This window comes from Bombyx mori, chromosome 1, assembly GCF_030269925.1.
Source record: "Bombyx mori chromosome 1, ASM3026992v2".
Taxonomy (NCBI): domain Eukaryota; kingdom Metazoa; phylum Arthropoda; class Insecta; order Lepidoptera; family Bombycidae; genus Bombyx; species Bombyx mori.
Window position 1 is genome coordinate 11802633 of NC_085107.1, and position 22180 is coordinate 11824812.

The 22180-nt window shown below is 36.1% G+C and overlaps 1 protein-coding gene across 2 annotated transcripts in view; it reads left to right on the forward strand.

Annotated features, from left to right (window-relative positions):
• The first annotated feature begins 203 nt into the window (after window positions 1-203).
• Window positions 204-22180, forward strand: part of LOC101735755 (uncharacterized) — a 39917-nt gene continuing 17940 nt past the window's right edge. Inside the window, exons 1-4 of one of the 2 annotated variants that reach the window (XM_012693610.4) lie at window positions 204-358; window positions 13584-14308; window positions 17348-17464; window positions 17546-17604. In XM_012693610.4, the coding sequence (XP_012549064.1) occupies window positions 317-358; window positions 13584-14308; window positions 17348-17464; window positions 17546-17604 (943 nt within the window). In that variant the 5' untranslated portion in view covers window positions 204-316. Of the gene's footprint in view, window positions 359-2998; window positions 3341-13583; window positions 14309-17347; window positions 17465-17545; window positions 17605-22180 lie in introns of those variants that run through there. The other variant, XM_021350342.3, reaches the window with a different exon arrangement.

Sequence of the window (22180 nt, forward strand, 5' to 3'; positions counted from 1 at the left end):
CTCAGTTTTCCGGAGATATTTAAATTCTACCGTTCACGGGAGCCTTAGAATTGCTGGCAACCTAATTGTCCAGCTGTCAAAAGAGAAATACCAGTTGTTGTTGTCCATCTGTGAAAATCATTCATTCTACGACAGATTATAAAATTAAGCATTCAATAGTTCATCAATCAATCAAAAAATTTTGCTCTTCTACTTCACCTAAATTGCATTCATTCAGTTTGTGTCGTCCAGTGATTGTAGTTAGACGTGTTTCTGAATTTCAATAAAGTTCGTAGCGACGAGATCATGAAAATATAATACAACAAATAAAAACAAAATGAGACCGGCATTTGGCGGCAATCAAGATCCACCTTTCGACGTGAGTAAAGACAATTAATTCAATACTAAAGGATAAATATTAGCGAGCCGGGTGTGTGAAAATTTTGCACAAGTTTTTGAAACTGGTGCTTACACAATACCAAAACTACCTATCTATCTTTGCATTCGTCATTGTTATATATAAGTGATAGTTATGTAATATGTGTAAATCCTGGGGATGATCAAGCCGTTGACCGTGAAGTTAGGTAACCAGCGGCGTGTTCAGTGTTTATCTCGCGTAAATGTACCCGTGGCGGCCGGTACTGGATAAACATAATAAACGTAAACATCACCGTGCAGCGTACGTCGACCCGAACACCGCTCCCTTATTAGCGAACATCGCCAAATCACGATATTTTAGGAGTAAATTTAGGAATTGCATAAGTACCTACATATTACATAATTATTTTTTTCTTATTAAAGTTAAATGTACCTACAATAAAATTAATAAATCTTCTTTTGTATCCAAATGATATCATACCCGAACAAAATTTGAAATAAGACTTAAAAAAATAGTTAAGGGTAAATCAATTTGTACAGACAGACAGAGACCTGATATGATGTTACGAGTTGATTTTGGAACAAACACGTATTTACCTACAGACCCGAAATGTGTTAAAAATGGTCCGGTAACAGTTTAACACCGAATGGGTCGTGAGCTCATCAGTTTATCTATGCCAGTAAATAAAAACATTAGCAGAGCGTGCTACCAGTATCACCTATGCCTCATTTTTCATATAGTATCCACATGCTCCAGTCTAAAGGTTTAGGATATTATGTTAAATCCTTCTTGTATCAGTTGGTAGTTCGAAACTTTTGTTGTATATTTTACGTAGTGTACCAATCGTACTATTGTCGTGTGACATCGTACTATGTGTCGTGAGCTCACCTACCCGTCCGGTCGTAGCTGTAATAGCCCTCTAAGCTAACAGCGGATAAGTAAGAAAAAAAAGTCGCGTAAGTCTATTACGAATGCTGTTATTTCATCCATGATCAGTATAATGTTAAACAAGAACATTCATTCATTCAACATTCACGAGGGCAAAGGCTGGGGCACGATTGGAGGTAAGTCGACTGAAAGGCACGTGGTATTCACAATTACCGAAAATAACTAGTCAGGTCATAAGTATTGTCACACAGTAAAAACTTTTCTTTTAGAATGCTGGCCACAAAAAAGTTTGAATTCGAATTTCGAATTGTTCATGAAAATAAAAATGTATAACTTTTAGAATTTTACTCATTTTTAAATATGGAGTGGACGCTTAAAGAAGACCGTGTTGCAGTTATTGCGTTGCAGCGTTGCGGTTACGCGCCAATTCAAATTTTTAACATACTGAAAAATTTTAATATAACCAAAATATTCGTTTATCGTACCATGAAACGATACAATGAAGACTCTAGTGTAGATGACAGGTCAAGAAGTGGTCGCCCTCGGTCTGTTAGGACTCCAGCAGTGATAAAAGCTGTGAAGGCGCGAATTCAAAGAAATCCCTAACGTAAGCAGAAACTGTTGGCCCTTCAGATGGGGATAAGCAGAACCATGGTGAAAAGGGTGTTAAATGAAGACTTAGGGCTTCGGGCATATCGAAGAAAAACAGGACATCGTTTGAATGCTCGTCTAATGGACCTGAGACTGAAGAGATGCCGCGCTTTGTTGAAGCAGTACGCGGGAAAAAAATATCGGGAAATTCTTTTTTCGGATGAAAAATTTTTACCGTAGAAGAGAGCTACAACAAACAAAATGATAAGATGTACGCACACAGTAGTGAAGAAGCGAGCAACCGTATTCCGCGTGTCCAACAAGGTCATTTTCCATCCTCGCTCATGGTATGGTTGGGAGTTTCTTATTGGGGCTTAACAGAGGTACATTTTTGTGAGAAAGGTGTAAAAACGAATACAGTTGTGTATCAAAATACAGTCCTGACGAACCTTGTGGAACCTGTTTCTCATACCATGTTCAATAACAGGCACTGGGTATTCCAACAAGATTCGGCGCCAGCTCATAGAGCGAAGAGCACACAAGACTGGCTGGCGGCGCGTGAAATCGACTTCATCCGGCACGAAGACTGGCCCTCCTCCAGTCCAGATTTGAATCCGTTAGATTACAAGATATGGCAACACTTGGAGGAAAAGGCGTGCTCAAAGCCTCATCCCAATTTGGAGTCACTCAAGACATCCTTGATTAAGGCAGCCACCGATATTGACATGGACCTCGTTCGTGCTGCGATAGAAGACTGGCCGCGCAGATTGAAGGCCTGTATTCAAAATCACGGAGGTCATTTTGAATAAACTTTTGTGTCATAAGAATCTATGTTTTGTTAAGTTCATTTTGGTATATGAATGGTTACATAATAAATAAACTTGTTTCAATTATTTTACATTAAACATGTGACAGAATTTATGACCTGACTAGGTATTGAAGTTTACAAACGAGGTCGGGAACAACGACGATGCATTCTAGAATGCTATAAACAACAAACATTAATCAAGAAAAAATCAGTCAACAAAGGAACATGAATTAATATTTTACAATAAAATTAGACGGTAGTTGAACAATATTCACGCGTCGCACCTTCAGAGAAACACCTTAGGCGTCCGTGCTTATGAAAACAGTAAAATATTCTAAACGTCAGAAATAATAAAATTACAATAGTAAAGGCGAGATTAAACCATAATAGTACTTTTAATTACAATCGTGACATTGTGTAACATTGTGTACTTACCGTTTAGTAAGTAAAGGTGTCTATTTTAAATAAACATCTTTGATATCAATCAAACGTACCCTCAAGTTTTCGCTAGGCTCATTGATTTAACGTTAGAAACAAAAACGTGTGACTTCATTGAATTGTTTTTTTGTAAATTTGGACGTAAGGAGTCGCAAAAATATAGCAGTAATACAACAAACACCCTTACCGTGTAGAATCTATGCTGTGATACCGCCGCCATTGAAAGTGTTCACTAATTTGCGTCCGAACAACAAAAGGTACGTAATAAATTTAAGTAGCTAATATATATTTTTTTAATTGCTTATGTGGGTGGACGACCTCATGGCACACCTGATGTTAAGTGGTTACCGGAGCACATAGACATCTACAACGTAAATGTCGTCACCTACTTTGAGATAAAAGTTCCAAGGTCTCAGTTTTTACAGTACAATGGCTGCCCCACCTTTCAAGCCGAAACGCATTACTGCTTCACGGCAGAAATATGCAGGGTGGTGGTTGGTAATTAGAATTAAAAGCAACTGATTCGATTTTTTTTCTGATCCACCCCATCTCCTTGTCTTAGCATATGTTAACTTATGAAGTTGATATCCATTTCTACGAGTAATAACGATAACCATTCAATTTATGCTTTGGTTGTATTAATGGGTTGTGTAACTTCGTTCTTGTAATGTACAACGAACCTAGCGACGTTACAGAGCACGGATGAAGCCAAAATGTGCTTTGCTCCCAATTTGAAATTATTAGCAATGTAACATCAAGTTGCTTAATAAAGTTTAATGTTTCTAGTGTTTCTGTTTATGAAAATCTCAATGGAATACTTTCCAAAAACGTCATAATCTACAATGTAACGATTTTTCTGGAAATGTAGTTTATACGTAGGCTATATGTAGCCATGTATGTACTCCTTTTATTGGAATAGTCTATTTAGATGGGATATTTCCATTCGAAAAACTACAAGTTTGTTTATCAAGTAATTACAAAACTATAAAATATTTTTTCCCTACCTACACTGATAGCCTTGAGAGGCTATCTCAGCTTCGCCCTAACGTATAGGTGAGCTCACGGAGCTCAAACCGGGTTTGTTTGCTAACAGTGGCCCTAGCAAGAGCAGTCTAGAATCAAGAGAATCTACCGCCGGATCGGAAACGCGACCCACTGAGAAGATCCGACGAGAAATTCAGTGGACTGTGTCTATGGATTTACTCGTCGAGACCATCGTCGCAAGCGACGGGTTCGGCGAGTACGGTGACCGGTGCTTGAGGTACCTAAAAGCGCCGTTAATGGATCGGGAGGATTCGAAATGACGTGCGTTAGGGCGACGCCGACTGCTTACCATTAGCTCGAGATTGTTTTCGTAACATAGCCTATTTAAATTGGCAACGAGTCGAAATCGTGTATGCGACACGTAACACACACAAGATAAAATATCTTTTATTTTTTTCGTTTTACCGTATGCCCTCAGAATGAGGGTATTCTATAAAAATGTGTGTATGGTTGTAGATAGTATATTTCTATGTCTCAGTGTAGTTTTCACGTATTAACAGATTTGAACGATTTTACGAAAAGTGGCTACATTAACTTAATTTTGTACTGAGAGAATTCGATGGCCGTACCAGGGAATCACAGTATTGGTCGCAATAAACTGAGAGGTCTAGTACGAATTCTCAGGGGCCACTGTAAGTTGCGAAGGTCAACAAGTAGGCCTTGCAGCTGCAAGTATGCTGGGGTAAAAGAAAGAAACATTTGGCAGTAAATTATACTGTTCTGGAAAGCACGTTCTTTGCCCTCAGAAGTTGACAAGGAAAATTGTCCATTACATGCTGAATTGTGGTTTAAAAAAATACTATAAGAAAAAACACTTTCAATACACAGGGAACGTCACAATAAATAACATGGGATGCCAAATAGGGGGGTTAATAATTCCACCAGCCCTCCTTACAAGCGATAATAATAATAGACTTGTGTCAATGGGCAGGGTGACTTTGCATGTAATATTTAATAACTTCTTTGTAATAATGAGAGGCCGAATAAAGTCTCAGTGCATGCAAATATAAAATCTTATCTGTGAAAACTTAAAAGCTACTATATTAAGAGCCGATATTTGTAATTATTTTAATGGTGTCGCATTTATGAAAAACGTTAAAAATTTGTTCAAATCACAATCTAAAATGTTTAAATTAAAAAATAAATCGAAATCGATACATAATAATATTTGTTTTAAAATCCCATTCTTTTTCTCGTTTAAATTAAATTAGTGTTCGAATCGCGATTATTCGCACGATTGCAGTAGGCAACGGGTGCAAGTCTGGTATGCCTCATTCGCCAGAGTCAGTGTGCCACTAGGTCGACTTATATAATGACGCCGCTTACTTCACTTTACGCAAGAACCGTTGTAAGGCAATGCTGTATAGACTGACGATTATTAATTTACAGTTTTATTTTAGTTACGATACTCAAGAAAATTGAAGGCCATAGGGAATTTTATTAAAAATTAATAGTTTTCGCAATATAATTTGTTTTATCTACATTATTATACATAAATTATAATATATTATACAGTATTAAACATATGTAGACTATTCGTTCACTTATATTTTGCGTTCACATTTAACTATCGAGACGGCAAAACGTCACTATACGTCCTTCAAAAATAATTGAACGAATTGTGGAAATTAATATATAAATTTGTAATTTGTAACTTTCATTCAAACAATAAGTATTGAGCCTTGAAATATTTCGATCGCCAATCTGCCTACAACTAACATTTAATTTATATAACAATTAAGTGCTTAAATCCAATACGTCATGTCGCGTTAATCATTCAGTCCGTATAAATATGTTATTTAAAGTAAAATAATAAATGATTTATGTATGACAATAAAAACTTTGACGGACATAAAAGGGCGACGACACATTCACATATTCAGAGATAAGGTAAAAATGAATGAGCAATGAAGGGATTTTTCCTTTTTTGTGATTTTATTTATTGTACATTAATTATTGTAATATGGTCAGTTGGTTTGACGTCAGTCGCCCCAACGGGATTACGGTAGCGTTATTCTTGTCCCATTCGTAGAAGCTGGCATCATACAATTTTAATTTCTTTTGATCCGTATCCATTTATGTATACAAAGAGTGTAATGATCGCGAAAGATATTTCCTACCCCATTCATTAGGACGCGTAGCCCATTTCAGTCCTAATGTTTTTCATTGGATTTAAAAAAAACGACATCCAGAAAAGGTTTTCGCTAAACTTCATCAGAAGCAATAAAAAAAAATCATCACCTAAGCAATAAAAAAAAAAAAAACTCGAAGTCTCTCAAAGGTCGGCTAATATAGACACACCATTTTGCAAGATGTGAGAGGTATTTTGAACAAGATTAGAAAAAATTCATTTATTATTAAATATAATATACACATTTACAGCACCAAAAGATGTATAATTTAATTTGTACGAAGTGCCCTTGTTTACTTTTTGATGGTCGAAAACTTGATGATGTATCTCTTAGTAAACTACAACTGACCGATAACTTATAGGCGTACATACAAAGATGCTAGCTGAAAGTGTTGTACGAACCATTAATTTAAATATATTTATATAGTTATATTTCAACTCTCTGGTACGAACTGACTCGAATCGAATCATATCTCTGTTTTGATGGAATATACAGACGCGTGCGAAATGCACGATCTTCCCCGTACATATTTGTGACGAAACTTTCGTTCCAAATAGCGGTATTATCTAAAAATAAACGTCCCAAACTAAATTCGGTTAAAAACATTTAACAGTTTCAATATACACAACTTTACTTATTGTGCAAACAACACTTCTGATGTTGGAATGGTATTTATGTCTAAAAATAAGTTAGAAATTTTCCAGTTACATATTTCACTAACAAATATAATATAATATTAAAATAAAGGATCTGTTTGGTAATCTGGTTCGAATGTAACAGTTGGCGTAAATAGTAGAAGAATGGACGAGCCTAAAATATACAGCTTGGTTGTTAAAATTCTCGGTAAATGTAATTGGAAAACAAAGTTATTGCGTGTTACGTTGATTCTTGGTATTTTTTGGTTCGCTTTAATCGGAATAGAAGGGTTGAAACAGCAAGATTACAAAATATTGCTGATAATCATTTCATAACGGTAAGGGTTATTTTTTTACTAGCGTAATGTTGAACAAACGTAAGACAATCTAAAGCCAGTACATCACACGCATTAAGACTTAAAGAGATTACTATTAAGATTTAAAAGTTTAGTTATTGAAATCCGATTTTTTTATTATGAACCGTAAATACCAAAGTACACCGTGGCCTCTGATATCCTGAGAGTTAGATAAATAACTAGATTCATCCTAACACTAGGGGAACCGATCAGGCTACGCACCGCCTATACTTGGTACAATGAGATCGGTGAACTTTGGCGCAGCCGCTTCGTGCCAGTATTGACAGGGCCTTTCGGTGCGGCGTCCTCTGTGTTAGTATTGGAACCTGAAAGTGGAGACGCTCTATGCTGATTACAAACCGCTATAGACTTTTTTTTTATTTCTTCGGTAGGTGGACGAGCTTACAGCCCACCTGGTGTTAAGTGGTTACTGGAGCCCATAGACATCTACAACGTAAATGCGCCACCCACCTTGAGATATATGTTCTAAGGACTCGAGTATAGTCACAACGGCTGCCCCACCCTTCAAACCGAAACGCATTACTGCTTCACGGTAGAAATAGGCAGGGTGGTGGTACCTACCCGTGCGGACTCACAAGAGGCCCTATCACCAGTAAAAGTCGGCGGTTCGCTGCCGAGTGGACGAATCATGTCGGGCAGTGCTCCAATTCTGCGAGTACCTACACCATCTTGCAGAAGCGAACGACGAGGCGTTAAAGAATGCTCTTTCAATACGAACCGACTAAAATCCGAGCGCTTGTAGTGTTTCGGCCCCCCTTCGTGTACTGTTTTGGGGATCGGCAAGAAAACTATGTCCCAGTTGGTTTGGACAGATCTTGTGACTTCCATACCAACAAGAGATTACAAAAGAAATGCGATGTTTTTATCGTAATCAGACAAAGGAAATGGTCAAATTTAAATATTATTAAATAAATTAGTTGGTCAAAAATAGATTTACTACTCAATTACATTTGATAAGACAGATTTATTGATTGAGGAGTCTTATATTATTAGGAGTTTTCAAAATCGAATCTAGAATTTCTTCTCGATTTTATTATTATGTTTAGATAACTTTAATATTCTGGTTAATAAAAAAAATATTGCGTGAACCGAAACTACTGGGTACGGTCAATAATACATATTTATTAAGAATACTTAGGTACTTGTGGTCCAGAGTACGTGCAGGATACTTACTTGACTTTGAATAAAACAATATACATATATGAATAAAACATACTTCTGTACATACGTAGGAAATGGAACGAATTTTAAAATGTATGGCAGAGGAATAGGAAAAACAATCATTGTGTTAGTAGTAGCCTTGATCAGCATAATGTTGTTATCGGAATTAAAATCGAAATAATAATAATATGTAGTTCATGTAATGAACTGTAGTTAACATTTAGTGTAGTGTAGTGTAGGTATACTTAGTCTGGCCATAAATACTATTACAATTAAAAATAAACAAAATATTACATTTGAATTTGGAATCTGTAATTTTTATATGATTACTCATTGAGTTTTCTCATTTTGGCGCCAATACATTGTACAATATTTTGCGATATTAAAATGGAGTGGGGTGATAAAGAGAACCGAATCGCTGTGATAGCATTACACAAAGTAGGTATGGAGCCGAATGCAATTTTTAAAACTCTCCATACACTTGGTATTAGTAAAATGTTTGTGTACCGCGCTCTTAGTAGGTGCAATGAGACCTCCTCTGTTTGTGACAGAAAGAGAGACCAATTCGAATAAGCTTTTTATACTTTAAATTGTTTTATATTTATGTATTATACTAACACACTATAAAAGTAATAAATGTTATTTGCCATATACTTTTTTTTGTTTCCTTTGTAATAGTATTTATGGCCAGACTAAGTATATTGAAATACTTTACTAATATATCATTTAATATTATATATAAATCGGTATGTTAAATGTGATAAGATGAAAATATGGTAAGTGGTAACGGTCGCTCATGGACATCAGCAATGACAGGAGCCATTGGTAATCAATCTATTATGTAGATGTCTCCAGCTCTATCACGTCGGTTAATGATCCATTGATACGATCTTCAAGTTTGAATAAGTAATACTGACCTTACTCAATACTACAAGAAATATCTGATCGAAGTGAATTATATGGGAGCGACAACTCTATTATAAAATTGAAACGTATCTGTAGGTAATGATACGTCAGTAATACGTAGGTATTATTAAACGGTTCAATGTATCTTTGTGAATATTATAACAGCAGAACATAACCTGGTTATACTTGCTTTGCTGTAACTCTCAATACTTGCGTTAGGCAGGGACTCGGCTGAACCCCTAATATTCAACCACTGAGTTTCTCGTCGGATCTACTCAGTGATCAGTGGTAGATTCAGCGAAGCACTGCTCTTTCTAGGACAGATGTTAGGACATTTTGTCATGCTGACGTCTTGTACTCGCCCACGAATAAAGGCGAAGCCATAATGGTTCCTCGAGTCTACTGGCATATAGATAGGCAAAAAACTCAGATTTTCCTTGTAGTCCATGAGTCACTATGACCACTCTCCATCCGGTGGGCTGCATGCTCGTCCGCCTTCAAAAGAAAATAGATACACAAAAATTATTCAAAGCATGTAAGTGGATTGGACTATCCAAGAAACATTCCCCGGAGGCCAATAACAACTATTACGTTTGAACGCAATCAAATTAACAATATAACAAATACAAACAAACAAAACCACAAACAAAACCACAAACATATATAAGTGCGCATCATATCACGAGTATAAACAGATTTTTTCCTTTCATTTCTCCTTAGAGATAATTGTCACATAACTCATGATATATGTACATATTTGTTATTCGAACAAAAATGAACTAAATTCAACCTCTAAAAGTTAATAATAGAACGCTAAGAATCGGCATGACGTTGGTGGAACGTTTTCAGATAAAAACATATCAAAAGATATGCCCTTCATTACAGGGTATATAAAACCTCACGAATTCTATGAAATCGTGCTAATTATGAACATTGCTTTGTTTAAATATTACTTGTTGCAATTACCACCTAACCGTAGGTAACAAACTGAATAGCACAATAGTCGGAAATTGTCTTTTGTATTGCACTGGGTTGAAGAACTGACGACACACCTATTATTAAGTCGTTACCGGACCTCATACGCAACATAAATGTCACACAACCTTGAGGTCTGAGTCTTAATTTTATTGTATAGCTACAGTTTACCCTTCGAACTGGAATTCGCGACTTCTTCGCGGTCTGGGCAGAATGTTTAAGATTTCCGATAAAACTTTCTTAGGATTACATGGAGCATTAGTGGTGATCACAACTAATGGGATCCTTAATTAATTATAAGTCAAAAAAAGAATTGAGTGCGATTAATCGGTATCCGTGGTCACCCTACCAGCAAGCTGACGGTTGTGCAGCCAATCGCGGTAGGTCGGGGTACAAATCGTACAGTGGTACAGTGAACTGACCAAACTCAATATTCTTATTATAAAATGACATATCTGTTTTATTTTAGAGGCTTTATTTCTCCGAAAGTATAACGAGACCTTATTTATAAACAAATGTTTTTCTTCATATTTCGTTTTCAATTTTACAATTATTTTTGCTTTGTTACACTCCCTATGTTGTTGCTGTTATCTGAAAAGACTTACAAGCTCGTATAAGATCATAAAACAATATCCAGCCAAGAGTATGTTCTAAGAAGTCGAATATATTCTTATTCCATTTCGTGATAAATGTGGGAGGGATTTTAGGGGACCCAGAATTGAACTAAAAACTCGATTTATTTAAGAAAACTGTCGATCGTAGTAATTATCAGTCATCTGCGGACTCGGGTCTTCATTTCAGTTTTCTATATCGGCACCATCGTTTTCCCTATTTCTGTGGCAAAGCAATCATGTATTCTGATTTTTAAGGCGGAATAGCAGATTTCCAAATATTAATTAAACGCAATATCTAGACGCGTATCCCGTATCTCAATAATCCCGTTGAGGTTTCTAAGGGCTCCGGTCAACGTGTATCTGGTGTACAATTAAATTGACATAATTAACATTAAATTGATATTAACAAGTATATTGTATTGTTAGCAAAACAGTTGGACATTTTCGATCGTTCGTCTATACTAAAATAATCAACATATTTAGGTGTCTACTATCTAATTATAAGATTCTAGATCATGACTAGTCATCTGTCCTTTGTTTTGCAATTGAATTCATTCCGTCTGACATCAATAAACGTTTCGAAGGGATAAAAATGTTAATGTACAAAAAGGTAAACGATCTTTTAAATCACATTTTAATAAAGCAATGAATATGATAATGCAGGGAGCATTGTTTTTGCAATATGTCACTGCTAAGTGATGTAGACCCACCCGGTATTTGTTGTTAAGATTCCGTTGCTATTTGCTTATTCATAAGAATGCGCTCGGAAACAACATTGAACATTCTTGTTTCTACACGATTCCAGAAGCTCAAGGATTTTTCTTCATTTCAAAAACGTTTAGGTACTTGAATTGTAATACAAGGTATATTTTACAAACTCCAACATATTCGTCTTGATGACATAGGGAATAATTTACGTTCGTATGATTTTTGAATGATTCAATGCCAATCGATTCAGTTAATCCAATCACTTTGCAGTCTGAATATAAGCGCTACAAAATGCTGTGTTTATATTTTAATGATAACGCAAAAAATAGCCTCCGTAATAACGTTTACCATTAAGTTAAAACCTTACACAGAGTTTTCAATGTGAATTGGTTTCGGTTCGTCGGACGGGTCAGCTATATCAAACTTAAAAAAGCTCAGACACACAGAGACTCAGACAGTTCATATATTATTCTATCAATTTGCAATAGTCAACAAGAACGAAATGATTTAGATTTTATTTGTTAATTTATTTAATAATAGTTACAACCATTCTAAATAGATCAGTGACTAAATTTAAAACGCGATACGATGTGAGTTGGTTAAGATGCTTCTTTAGCGGATGAAGGTATCCGATTGTGTAAATACAGTCGGTATAGGCGTTAGTTTTGCCATTTCATCAGAATTATTGCAGAATCTACACAGAGTGGGTGGCAAAAGCAGCATTGTGCTTAAAACTTGTTACTTTCAGTACCCCCTTATCCTTAACTACATGAAATCAACTGTTTAACTAAAGGAAGTACTTACCTTATATCGAGGGAGAGTACATAATGATACACACTAAGCTGCTTATCAATAAACGCAGTGTAATTAATCCTAACTACATCGCTTTTGTCTCTCTCTATTGTGTTTAAAGCAGGCAGTCGATTAATAAGGCGGTCTGTAACTATTCCTTGCTATTCACTACGTTATTATCAAGACCGTAAATGTATTCATATTAATTGATGTTTTCGTATGAAACATTTCACCGTGAACCAATGTACTGGTTTGTAGCAAACCAATTACGATACAATAAATCTAACGCCCCTAAGAATATTGAGAAATTATTTTTTACAATTTAGTACCTTGAAAGGTTTTTAGTAAGTTGTCAAAATGAAAACAAGAGATTTTAAAAAATCGTGTTTAACACTATATCCTTACATATTATATTTTTTTAATATGATTATTCTGTAATCAATTAGCGTAAAGAAGCATTCGTGGTTTGATAACTCGGTCCTGCCAATGCTCCAAAGTTGAGTAGTGGTTTTAATGCCCTGATGTGTAATATCTCCGAATAACACACGCCAATAAAAACGCCAACTGTTTAAATTTTTTTCATTATGTTAACAACATTATCGTTTCAACCGGATACTGTATTTTTCGGAACATTCGTTTATCGATCAGTCATAATAGGACTTCGCATGTAACTCGGCGCGTGGTTATCGCGTTAGTTGCATAACATGACCGCTATACCGTCTGCCGTCATGGACTCTGCGTTTGGGGCTTACTCAAGAGTCGGAGTCGACGTTTATCGGCGCTGCAACCGGTTGCCGTGCTCTCGGCCAAGTTCAACACTACTTACGCTTGTACAAAACAGTGGCGATAAAATAGAATATTACGTGCAATTAACACGTTTTCCTAGATTTCTTCTTTGTATTATAGCTATCAGTATGTTGTGTGGTTGAAATTGAAGAGAGTCAATTGTTGATGTACGAGCGAGAGCAACCTTTAATTTGTACGAATGTTTCTTAAACTGTATAGGTAAGGAAACCGTTCTCGAAAAGGAAGGACCCAGCGGCATGCACGTAGTGTTACAAAAATAATTAACGAATAAGGCCCGCGGTTTCGGAGTACATTATTTCTATTTCGACTTTGATAACATTGTATAATAAATACATTATTTTCGATACAGGTACACATTCAAGATGAGCGGATTTTGCCAATACATCCAGACTCGCCGATTATGCCTTTAGCTTTGGCTCATCAGTCTATAACGTTGTCACTGCCGTTTCGATTGCAATTACACAGTCGTACGACACAAGAAGCATTAAATCTGGAGGAAGACAGTTCGGATTCCAACATGCTTAACAGCTTTCAAATAAACAACTTCGATGATGATGAACCTTCTTGGGATCCTCCGGATATGCCTCCTACTCATTCCTATGAGACGCCACAGCAACACGTCGTAACCTCCACGATTGTATCGGGCCAATTCGAAATAGACGAATCTCAGGCGGCACTAGCTCACCATTCAGCTATGGATCATTGCGGCTTCCTACCGAAGCCAGAAAAACAGCCCGATCTGCAAGATGAAAACTTTAAAATGGATACTGATGATCAATCTGCGCACTCTTACACTTTAGATTCCTCATCTGAGAACTCCACGCCGAAGTTTGACGGCGGAAACGTCACTTCTGGCACAGGATCGGAACAAGAGCTTAGTGCGCCTCCGATTTGTTTGAGGTCCGTCTTGGAGTCGCGTCGCTGTGGACAAGTAGTGAAACAAATTACAAATAAAGTAGTGAGGCACGCGCGCTTCAACAAAGTACTGAGGGAACAAGATTTGTGGTGCATAGATTGCAAACTGATGCCCGTACTTCCCGTGACTGGCAAATGCGGACACACCAGATGCACAAAGTAAGCAATTTTTTTTTAAAATTACAATAACGATTATACGCCTACAGGTTATTAGACTGACGCGTTTTTATATTTTCAAACAGTAAATTTTGTTTTTATATTAATCACACTGGGTGACTTCTACAAAATCGTTATAACATTAGACTTCTTTAAATTAGTTAAAAACCATCGACAAATTAAAGTCATATAAAATCGACTTATTTTTCACGCCCCGGTGTCGAAGTTCGTGGAAAATAACGAACACCTATTAAATAAATACAATCACGAACATGTTCATAAAATGCAATCGATTCTTGGTAATAACAACAAGTTACAACTTTCTTGAAATTGAAATATATTGTTCTTGATGAAGTATACGTCAAACAATGTATCTCAACAATCTAGACTGCGCTATTAGAGGGCTGCCTATCGATTTAAAGACGTATTATTGTAGTTCCTGAAGCTATTGCAGTTTCTAGGTAATAAAAATTCATTCGAATCAAATAATTAGAAATCATAGTGAATGATTCGATCGTCCAGTTTTTTATAATTGTGTAAGTCTGTTTGCTTGTATTTACACGTCGTCTTTCCGAACCAGTTGTTACTTCGTTCAATTGTTGACTCTTCAGGAAAGGCTTAGAAAACATAATCTTCATCTACAATAAGTCGCGAATAGTCATTTTAACAAAATTCACAATGAAGTGTGGGCGAGATTCATTAGTATTCTGAAAAATGTGTTTTGTCCGAACCTTTGTTACAGAAAAAAAAACCCGCTCTGTGTAAAATAATAACGATTTGTCTTATGAACGAATATCTTTCATACGTCTATTGTTACGTCTGATTAAATGTATTGTTAACTAGCGACCCGCACTCGCTTTGCTTCGGAAACATCAAATTTTATTATTGATAGCCGAGTCCCGCGATGTTATGCCAATAACCGCGGGTGAAGCCGCGGGGCGAAGCTAGTCTAAAAAAAGTAGCCTAAGTTTCTCCTTATATCATCAGCTACCCATCCGTGAAAGTCCCTTCAAAATCGGTCCAGTCGTTCCAGAGATTAGCCGGAACAAACAGACAGACAGACAAAAATTCTAAAAAATGTTATTTTGGTGTATGTACCGTATATATATTCATATGCATGTAGTAAAAAGAGGCTATTTCAATATTACAAACAGACACTCCAATTTTATTTATATGTATAGATGAACCTTGATGTCACCCTAATGTCACCCTGAAGCCTTATCGTTTTGAATTACGCAAAGAAAAACTGTCAGTCATACTTCGTACCTTTCACATGTACACGACTTACAATCAACTAACGCTCACAAGAGTTTTTTTGTTAATTGCTTAAGTGTGTGAACGAGCTCCCAGCCCACCTGCTGTTAAGTGGTTACTGGAGCCCATAGACATTTACAACGTAAATGCGCCACCCACCTTGAGATGTAAGTTCTAAGGTGTCAGTATAGTTACAACGGCTGCCCCGCCCTTCAAACCAAAGCGCATTACTGCTTCACGGCAGAAATAGGCGGGGTGGTGGTACCTACCCGTACGGAATCACAAGAGGTCCTAGCACCAGTAATTTCGCAAGTTATAATTATCCGGGTTTGATTTTTATTATACGATGTTAATCCTTCACCGTGGAAGTCGATCGTGAACATTTGTTAAATACGAATCATCATTAGAAAAATTGGTACCCGCCTGCGGGTTTCGAACACCGTTACATCGCTAGATACGAATGCACCGGACGTCTTATCCTTTAACCCACGACGACTTAGGGCAATATGGGCATGGACCGAAGACGGGATCCTTTACTATAAAATCGAATGGAATAGCCCTACTCGTATTGCATAGACGTCATAGTCAAATCCGCAATCCAAGTGAAAGAAGATACCGGACCAGTCTATATTACGTGTTTTGCTACGAAGAATAAAATTTAGGCTCTGTGGAGTAAGCAAAAGTTTTTAGAGCATTTGATATGCACTTTTGTTTGTTAGCGCATATACTAGTCAACACGTGTGCTTAGTGCGAGTTTACTAACTTTCTCGATAAGCGATAGCGTAAAAGTTAACCCAATTTTGTATGCAGTTGGAACAGCGCCCCTAGCGGCAAACGTACGCAAACGATTCCATTTCATACAAATTTATGCTAACTTTTACGCTATCGAGAACGTCAAAAAACACGCACTAAGCACAACGTTGATGCCATTGTGCCCTCCGTATCAGAGTAGCGGTTGGGTGAAACTGCGCGTCGCTACCGTCCGGTCGCCGTGACATATTGTGTTATAATATGATAATAGTACACTCCGGCTTTGTACAAGCTAGTACATGTGAAAAGGAACTTAACTAAATAACAATGTCATTTGTTCACAGAAATAGCATCATGATAAAGTACATTCTATGTATATATAAGTACCATTTTCTCTTTCTGTTTGTCGACTGAAAATATTTTTGTTTTTGTTCAGTAACTATTGATTAACTTTACTGTTTTATTATTTGTTTTTGGCAAAATGATCTATTCAAAAAATGAGAGAGGAGTGAGTGTTGAAATGACGTACCTACCACCACCCTTCCTATTTCTGCCGTGAAGCAGTAATGCGTTTCGGTTTGAAGGGTGGGACAACCGCTGTAACTAAACTTGTGACCTTAGAACTTATATCTCAAAGTGGGTGGCGCATTTACGTTGTGGATGTCTATGGGCTCCAGTAACCACTTAACATCAGGTGGGCTGTGAGATGGTCCACCCACCTAACAAATAAAAAAAAGTGTCTGATAAAAGAGAATGAAAGAGAAAAATTTGCTGTGCCTGAAGAAAAAAAGTAGACCTATTAAAAAAAATGACATAAATCGAATCTAAATTTTGAGGCGTCGGTGATTGATTACAGTTGAATTTCAATCACTGGACGAACATTAATTAGTTTAATTAAATGAGATACCAGCTGTAAGTACAGCGTGTGTTGAAGTGTAGATAGTGCCTTAATTTTTTGTACACATTGTAAAAATTACTTATAATTTCACTATTCAGCGCGCTCATTGAATATAATTACAAGGCTTGATCTCGTTTTAGGTGTATCAAAGGAAACGGCCATTGTCCTTGCGGAGAACCACAGCCCGAGAACTTGCATGTCAACACACTCATACAAGAACTAACCGCGAAGATACTGCTACATAATAAAACTTTAGGGTACGGTATAAGATTATAACTTTTTATTTCTTTTTTTATCGAAATCGCTGTGGACAAACATTTTTTTTTTTAAATCAACAGGTACGATTCGCCGAGATTCTCGCATATGCCAACTCCGTCAACTTCAACAGATTCGCGAGGTAAAGTATGTTTTATTATGTATAACATATTATGCCTCAGTCAGTTTTGTTAATGTTTCGTAAATGCTAATATTCGGAGACCGAAGTAATATAACCGTGTGACGTAAGAAAGTGTGGCAACATACAAGTTGGCAACGCACTACACGCTTATGACATAAAATTACAAAATAAAGTATATATAATAAAATACATTCAGTTCGATTGTCATGTATTTTTTTCAATAATACGATAACTTGTATGCGTTTTCTTTATCGTAATAATAAATAAGCTATTTTTAGACTTAGCTATCGGGGATGGCTACATTGTCTTAATAATGCGATACTTTGTACGCCAACAATATGAAGATTTGCGGGGTTTTTTTTGGTACAGTTAATATTTAAATAATTTTTTTCATGTAAATATATTTGCCACTGATCCGCTCGACGCTATTGCGAACTTTGCTACAATAGGCTTAAAATAATATACTAACACACTAACATAACATAAGTATTAAAAAACTAACAGCAATTTAAAAGCGCATTGGCGATTTTGCCCTGTCGAGATTCAAGATCAGATATAATCTAACGGAAAATGTTTTCCGTCATGGAACTAAACCATATGTTCCGTGCTTAATTGTTTGGGGCTTGACAAAGATATCATTGTCATTTACACATTATTTTCTTTGTCGAAAATGTATAATATTGTTTTTTTTGTTTAAGTAATGCTTTATGTTAAGTTACCGATGCCCGTAATGTCTCAAAACCCGAATGCCAACACGCGGAGAGACGTGTGGTCTAAATTCAAATGATTTATTTTAAATGTCCCATCCCTTAAACTGGATTGCTTGATTAGTCCAGCGGAAATAAGCGGAACTTGGACACCTTATCTTACCTATACTACCAGCAAATGTTTGGTTACCAGCACAATAAGACCCAAGGAGTTCTAATGTCAATTATTTTGACCAGAGTGACTCTTTAAACATTTCATTTGTGGAATTACACATTTTCTTAACGCTTATTTTTGTTTGCGTAAGGAAACATCCAGAACAGTAAGTGGAATTGCGAAAAAATCTTAATACAGTATGGAATTGACTTGTTAATAAATGTTCGAAAACGTAATGTAGAGATATTTATTATAGTAAAGTAACTTTCCCATGAAGTTTTACTTACGTTGACATAATTATCGTATCGTTGAAAGTATTTTATCAGCTTAGAACGGATACGGTGTTGTGTTACTATAAATGCCTATGCTTGTATTCTGAATGGGCCTCTCATGGTGGGGACACATGATACTCTATGGGAACGTCATATTGCTGACTGCTAGAAGAAATTAAGAGCCCCTTGCTGACATCGCTGTGCGAACAGTAAAGTAATAAATATTATAGTTACTACATCAGTTGCATAAACTCAGTACGTCAATAGAATATATATTTTTTTTATCAGTTTTTTACATTCTATAAAATTATGTAATAAAAGAAAACACGACAATATTACGGGATGTTAGTATTGATTCATTAATACTGTATTCCTCGAAAAATGTTTTAAACTTAGGTTAAATCTTATCCTAGTGAATAGAAATCCCGTTAAGCTGATTCGTGGCGTAGGCGTTTGCAGTAATGATCGCACACCGACAAGGCTATTATGTAAATCGGCCATTTGTTTGTTACATTGCCGTTATGTAACAACATTGTCGGCGATGCAATGGAGAACGCCACGCCGCACCGCCCGGGTCGCAGGTTACATCGGCTCGGAATATAGGTCTCGCTGTCCACCATGAATTTATTCTTACAAAGAATTAGAGAGAGAGAAAGAGAGAGAGAGAGAGAGTACACTTTACTGTACATAAAATAAATATAAAGAAAATTAGAATTAGAAAATAAATCCGTTTTATTTTTTTAAATCTGCATAAAGATTATTTGGTGGTATTCTCTGCTAGTGTAGACAGCTCCATCTTACTTATTTGTGCCGTGAAGTAATCACGCCTTTCTGTTTGAAGATTATGAAGACCGTTATGTCTCTCTTTAATGTTATTCTTCTTCGGCTATAGGTAAAACCAAAGTATGGCTTTTTCTTACAAAAAACAACTTAATGTACTAAAGTAACGGTACTAAAGTAATATATAATGGGTCGCCATGAGATGAAGGTATTTTTAAACAGACATCATATAGAAATTACAGATTATCTGTTGTGAACATTTGTATAAAATCATGGTCTATCTAATTGAAATCGCCACCAAGTAATTTATATCGCCACGTGACGCCACGTAATTTTGATAGGCAGCGGCTTGGCTCTGTCCTTGGTATTGCTGACGGCCATGGGCGACGGTAACCATTCACCATCAGGTGGACCGTATGCTCGTTTTCCGATAAAGGCAATGAAAAAAAAACCCGAAGCAACATAAAGCTAACTCAGCATTAAAGAGACTGGAAATATATAAATCAATGTATTTCTGTTTGTTCGTAATTTACGCGCTGCGCATCCATCGCATTGTGATAAAACTTTTGTGAAACTATTTTTTTAAATACCAGTGGTCCCGCAGTAGTCGAAATTCGACTTTAATTAATTGAAATTATAAGTTTGTACACTATTATGATTCTATTGTCAAACAGTCAAAGATTATTTATTATACACGTACTTCTATAATCACATTTTTCGCCAAGACTACACTTTACACAAATATTATTTAATCTATTCTCAATTTGAACACAGACTAAAAGCAATAAGAAAAGTTTGACAATATAGTCAAATAGTATGCATGCGTGTTGTGTGTGTAATGTTTTTTTATTGATTTAATGTACTTTTTATGCATCACTTAAAACAGTATTTACATTCTGCACTCCTTCTCTATATTCTCTATAACTGAGGAAAATTTCATACTCCTCCGTCCGCACAATTTTCGTAAAAAGGGGTACAAAGTTTTTGCTTCACGTATTAATATATAGATATAGGTATTTTTCATGCATTTAGCGGATAGTCATAGCGTGGTCGTACCTACCGACCTACTTATTAACAATTTTAAACAAAACATAATTGTGATGTTAGTTTTCAATCGCAGGTTTCCCTTAACCATACGATAACTGTTTTACCTTGTTAGTGCTTTTTGATACAATACCGAAGTATTAAATTATGAATATTACTTAAATTGAATACTAGATATCTAGGGCGCGCCCGTCTTCGGCTAGGTCTGCAGTGGTCACATTCCACCCTGCAAACCGAAACATGACGCCAAATTGCTGTACCCCACTACAAAATAGATCCAATCATAAGCCGTCGATTCATAGATTTATGCTTATAACTTAATAAATGAATAATGTTTTTGCTTGAGCTGGTTACACACGCTGTACCGTGTTTTTCTGTGAAAGTCTGGGATTAATGTAATTTGCACCGTTCAAGCTAATATTAATCCAGTTAACACTTTACCCGTGTAAATATTTTTAATGAGTGTTTTTAAAGGATTAAAAACTATACGCTTCGGTAAGATTTTAATCCAATGAAGACATAGTAAATTCATCTGCTGCTTCGTGGAAAAAATAAAGAGCGTACTTAACCTAACCTAACCACTTAAAATCAGCATTTAATAAATGGAATATTTAGTTCAGATTTTAATGCACGTACTGTACCTTCGATGCTAAGTCCTTCGTGATTACATGCTAGATATGTCTATACTTAAAAAAGTTTGCTAACTACCCACAGTATCTTTATCTACTCTTATTACTCAGTACCAGCGATTCCCAATCTGTGATACGCATGCCACTTGGAGTACGCGGGTCCCCATCGGGACCCCCGTGAAAATAATTTAAGGTAAAACAGTTAATTTATATAAACATTCTTATTATGTCTACAAAATGTTGTATAAAATGAACCGTATAACCAATAGCTTACTTAATAGGAACCGACCGTCCGATAGAACTTAAGAGAAACAAGACTAATTTTATGCATAGGAAGTTATCAAGGGAGGCGTACCAATAAATGAACAATTTGATTACGAGGTATACGAAAGAAAAAAGGTTGGGAAGTGCTGCTCTATACAATATACAAACACATAAGATTTCCTTCTGGCTTATTACACCTTGAATGAATAACAGTGCAGTAAAAATAAATAATAAAACGTGCATTACGAATAATTAACAGTAATACATTATTATCTTTTATGGTTCAACCATGTTATTGCGACAAGACTGCCCCCATGAACGATATCAGTACCAGAGGAAATGATAGTTACATAAACACGTTATCAATGTTGATGGTCCTATAACAAAAAGGTAAATATTATATGATTAAAAAAAACAGCAATTTATCAGAACTTTGCAAGGGACGACAATAACAATTTTGCTTGCGTTAAATGAGGCAGTCAGCGCAAAAGTGGCCCAACTTAAGATTCATATTCGTGCTTATATATTGCAATTTATTTAAAACCTAATAAATTTTGATGAAAAATCGGCCTATCCCTAGTTTCATCCATAGATAACAGATGACTTTTTAAACATCATTTTAGCGCATATTTTATTGCCTACGAAGTATTGTAAAGGTAAATTCAAAACTCATTATCTCCATACTAACTAAGGTAAGCTTAGGCCAATTTTGCGCTGACGGCCTCA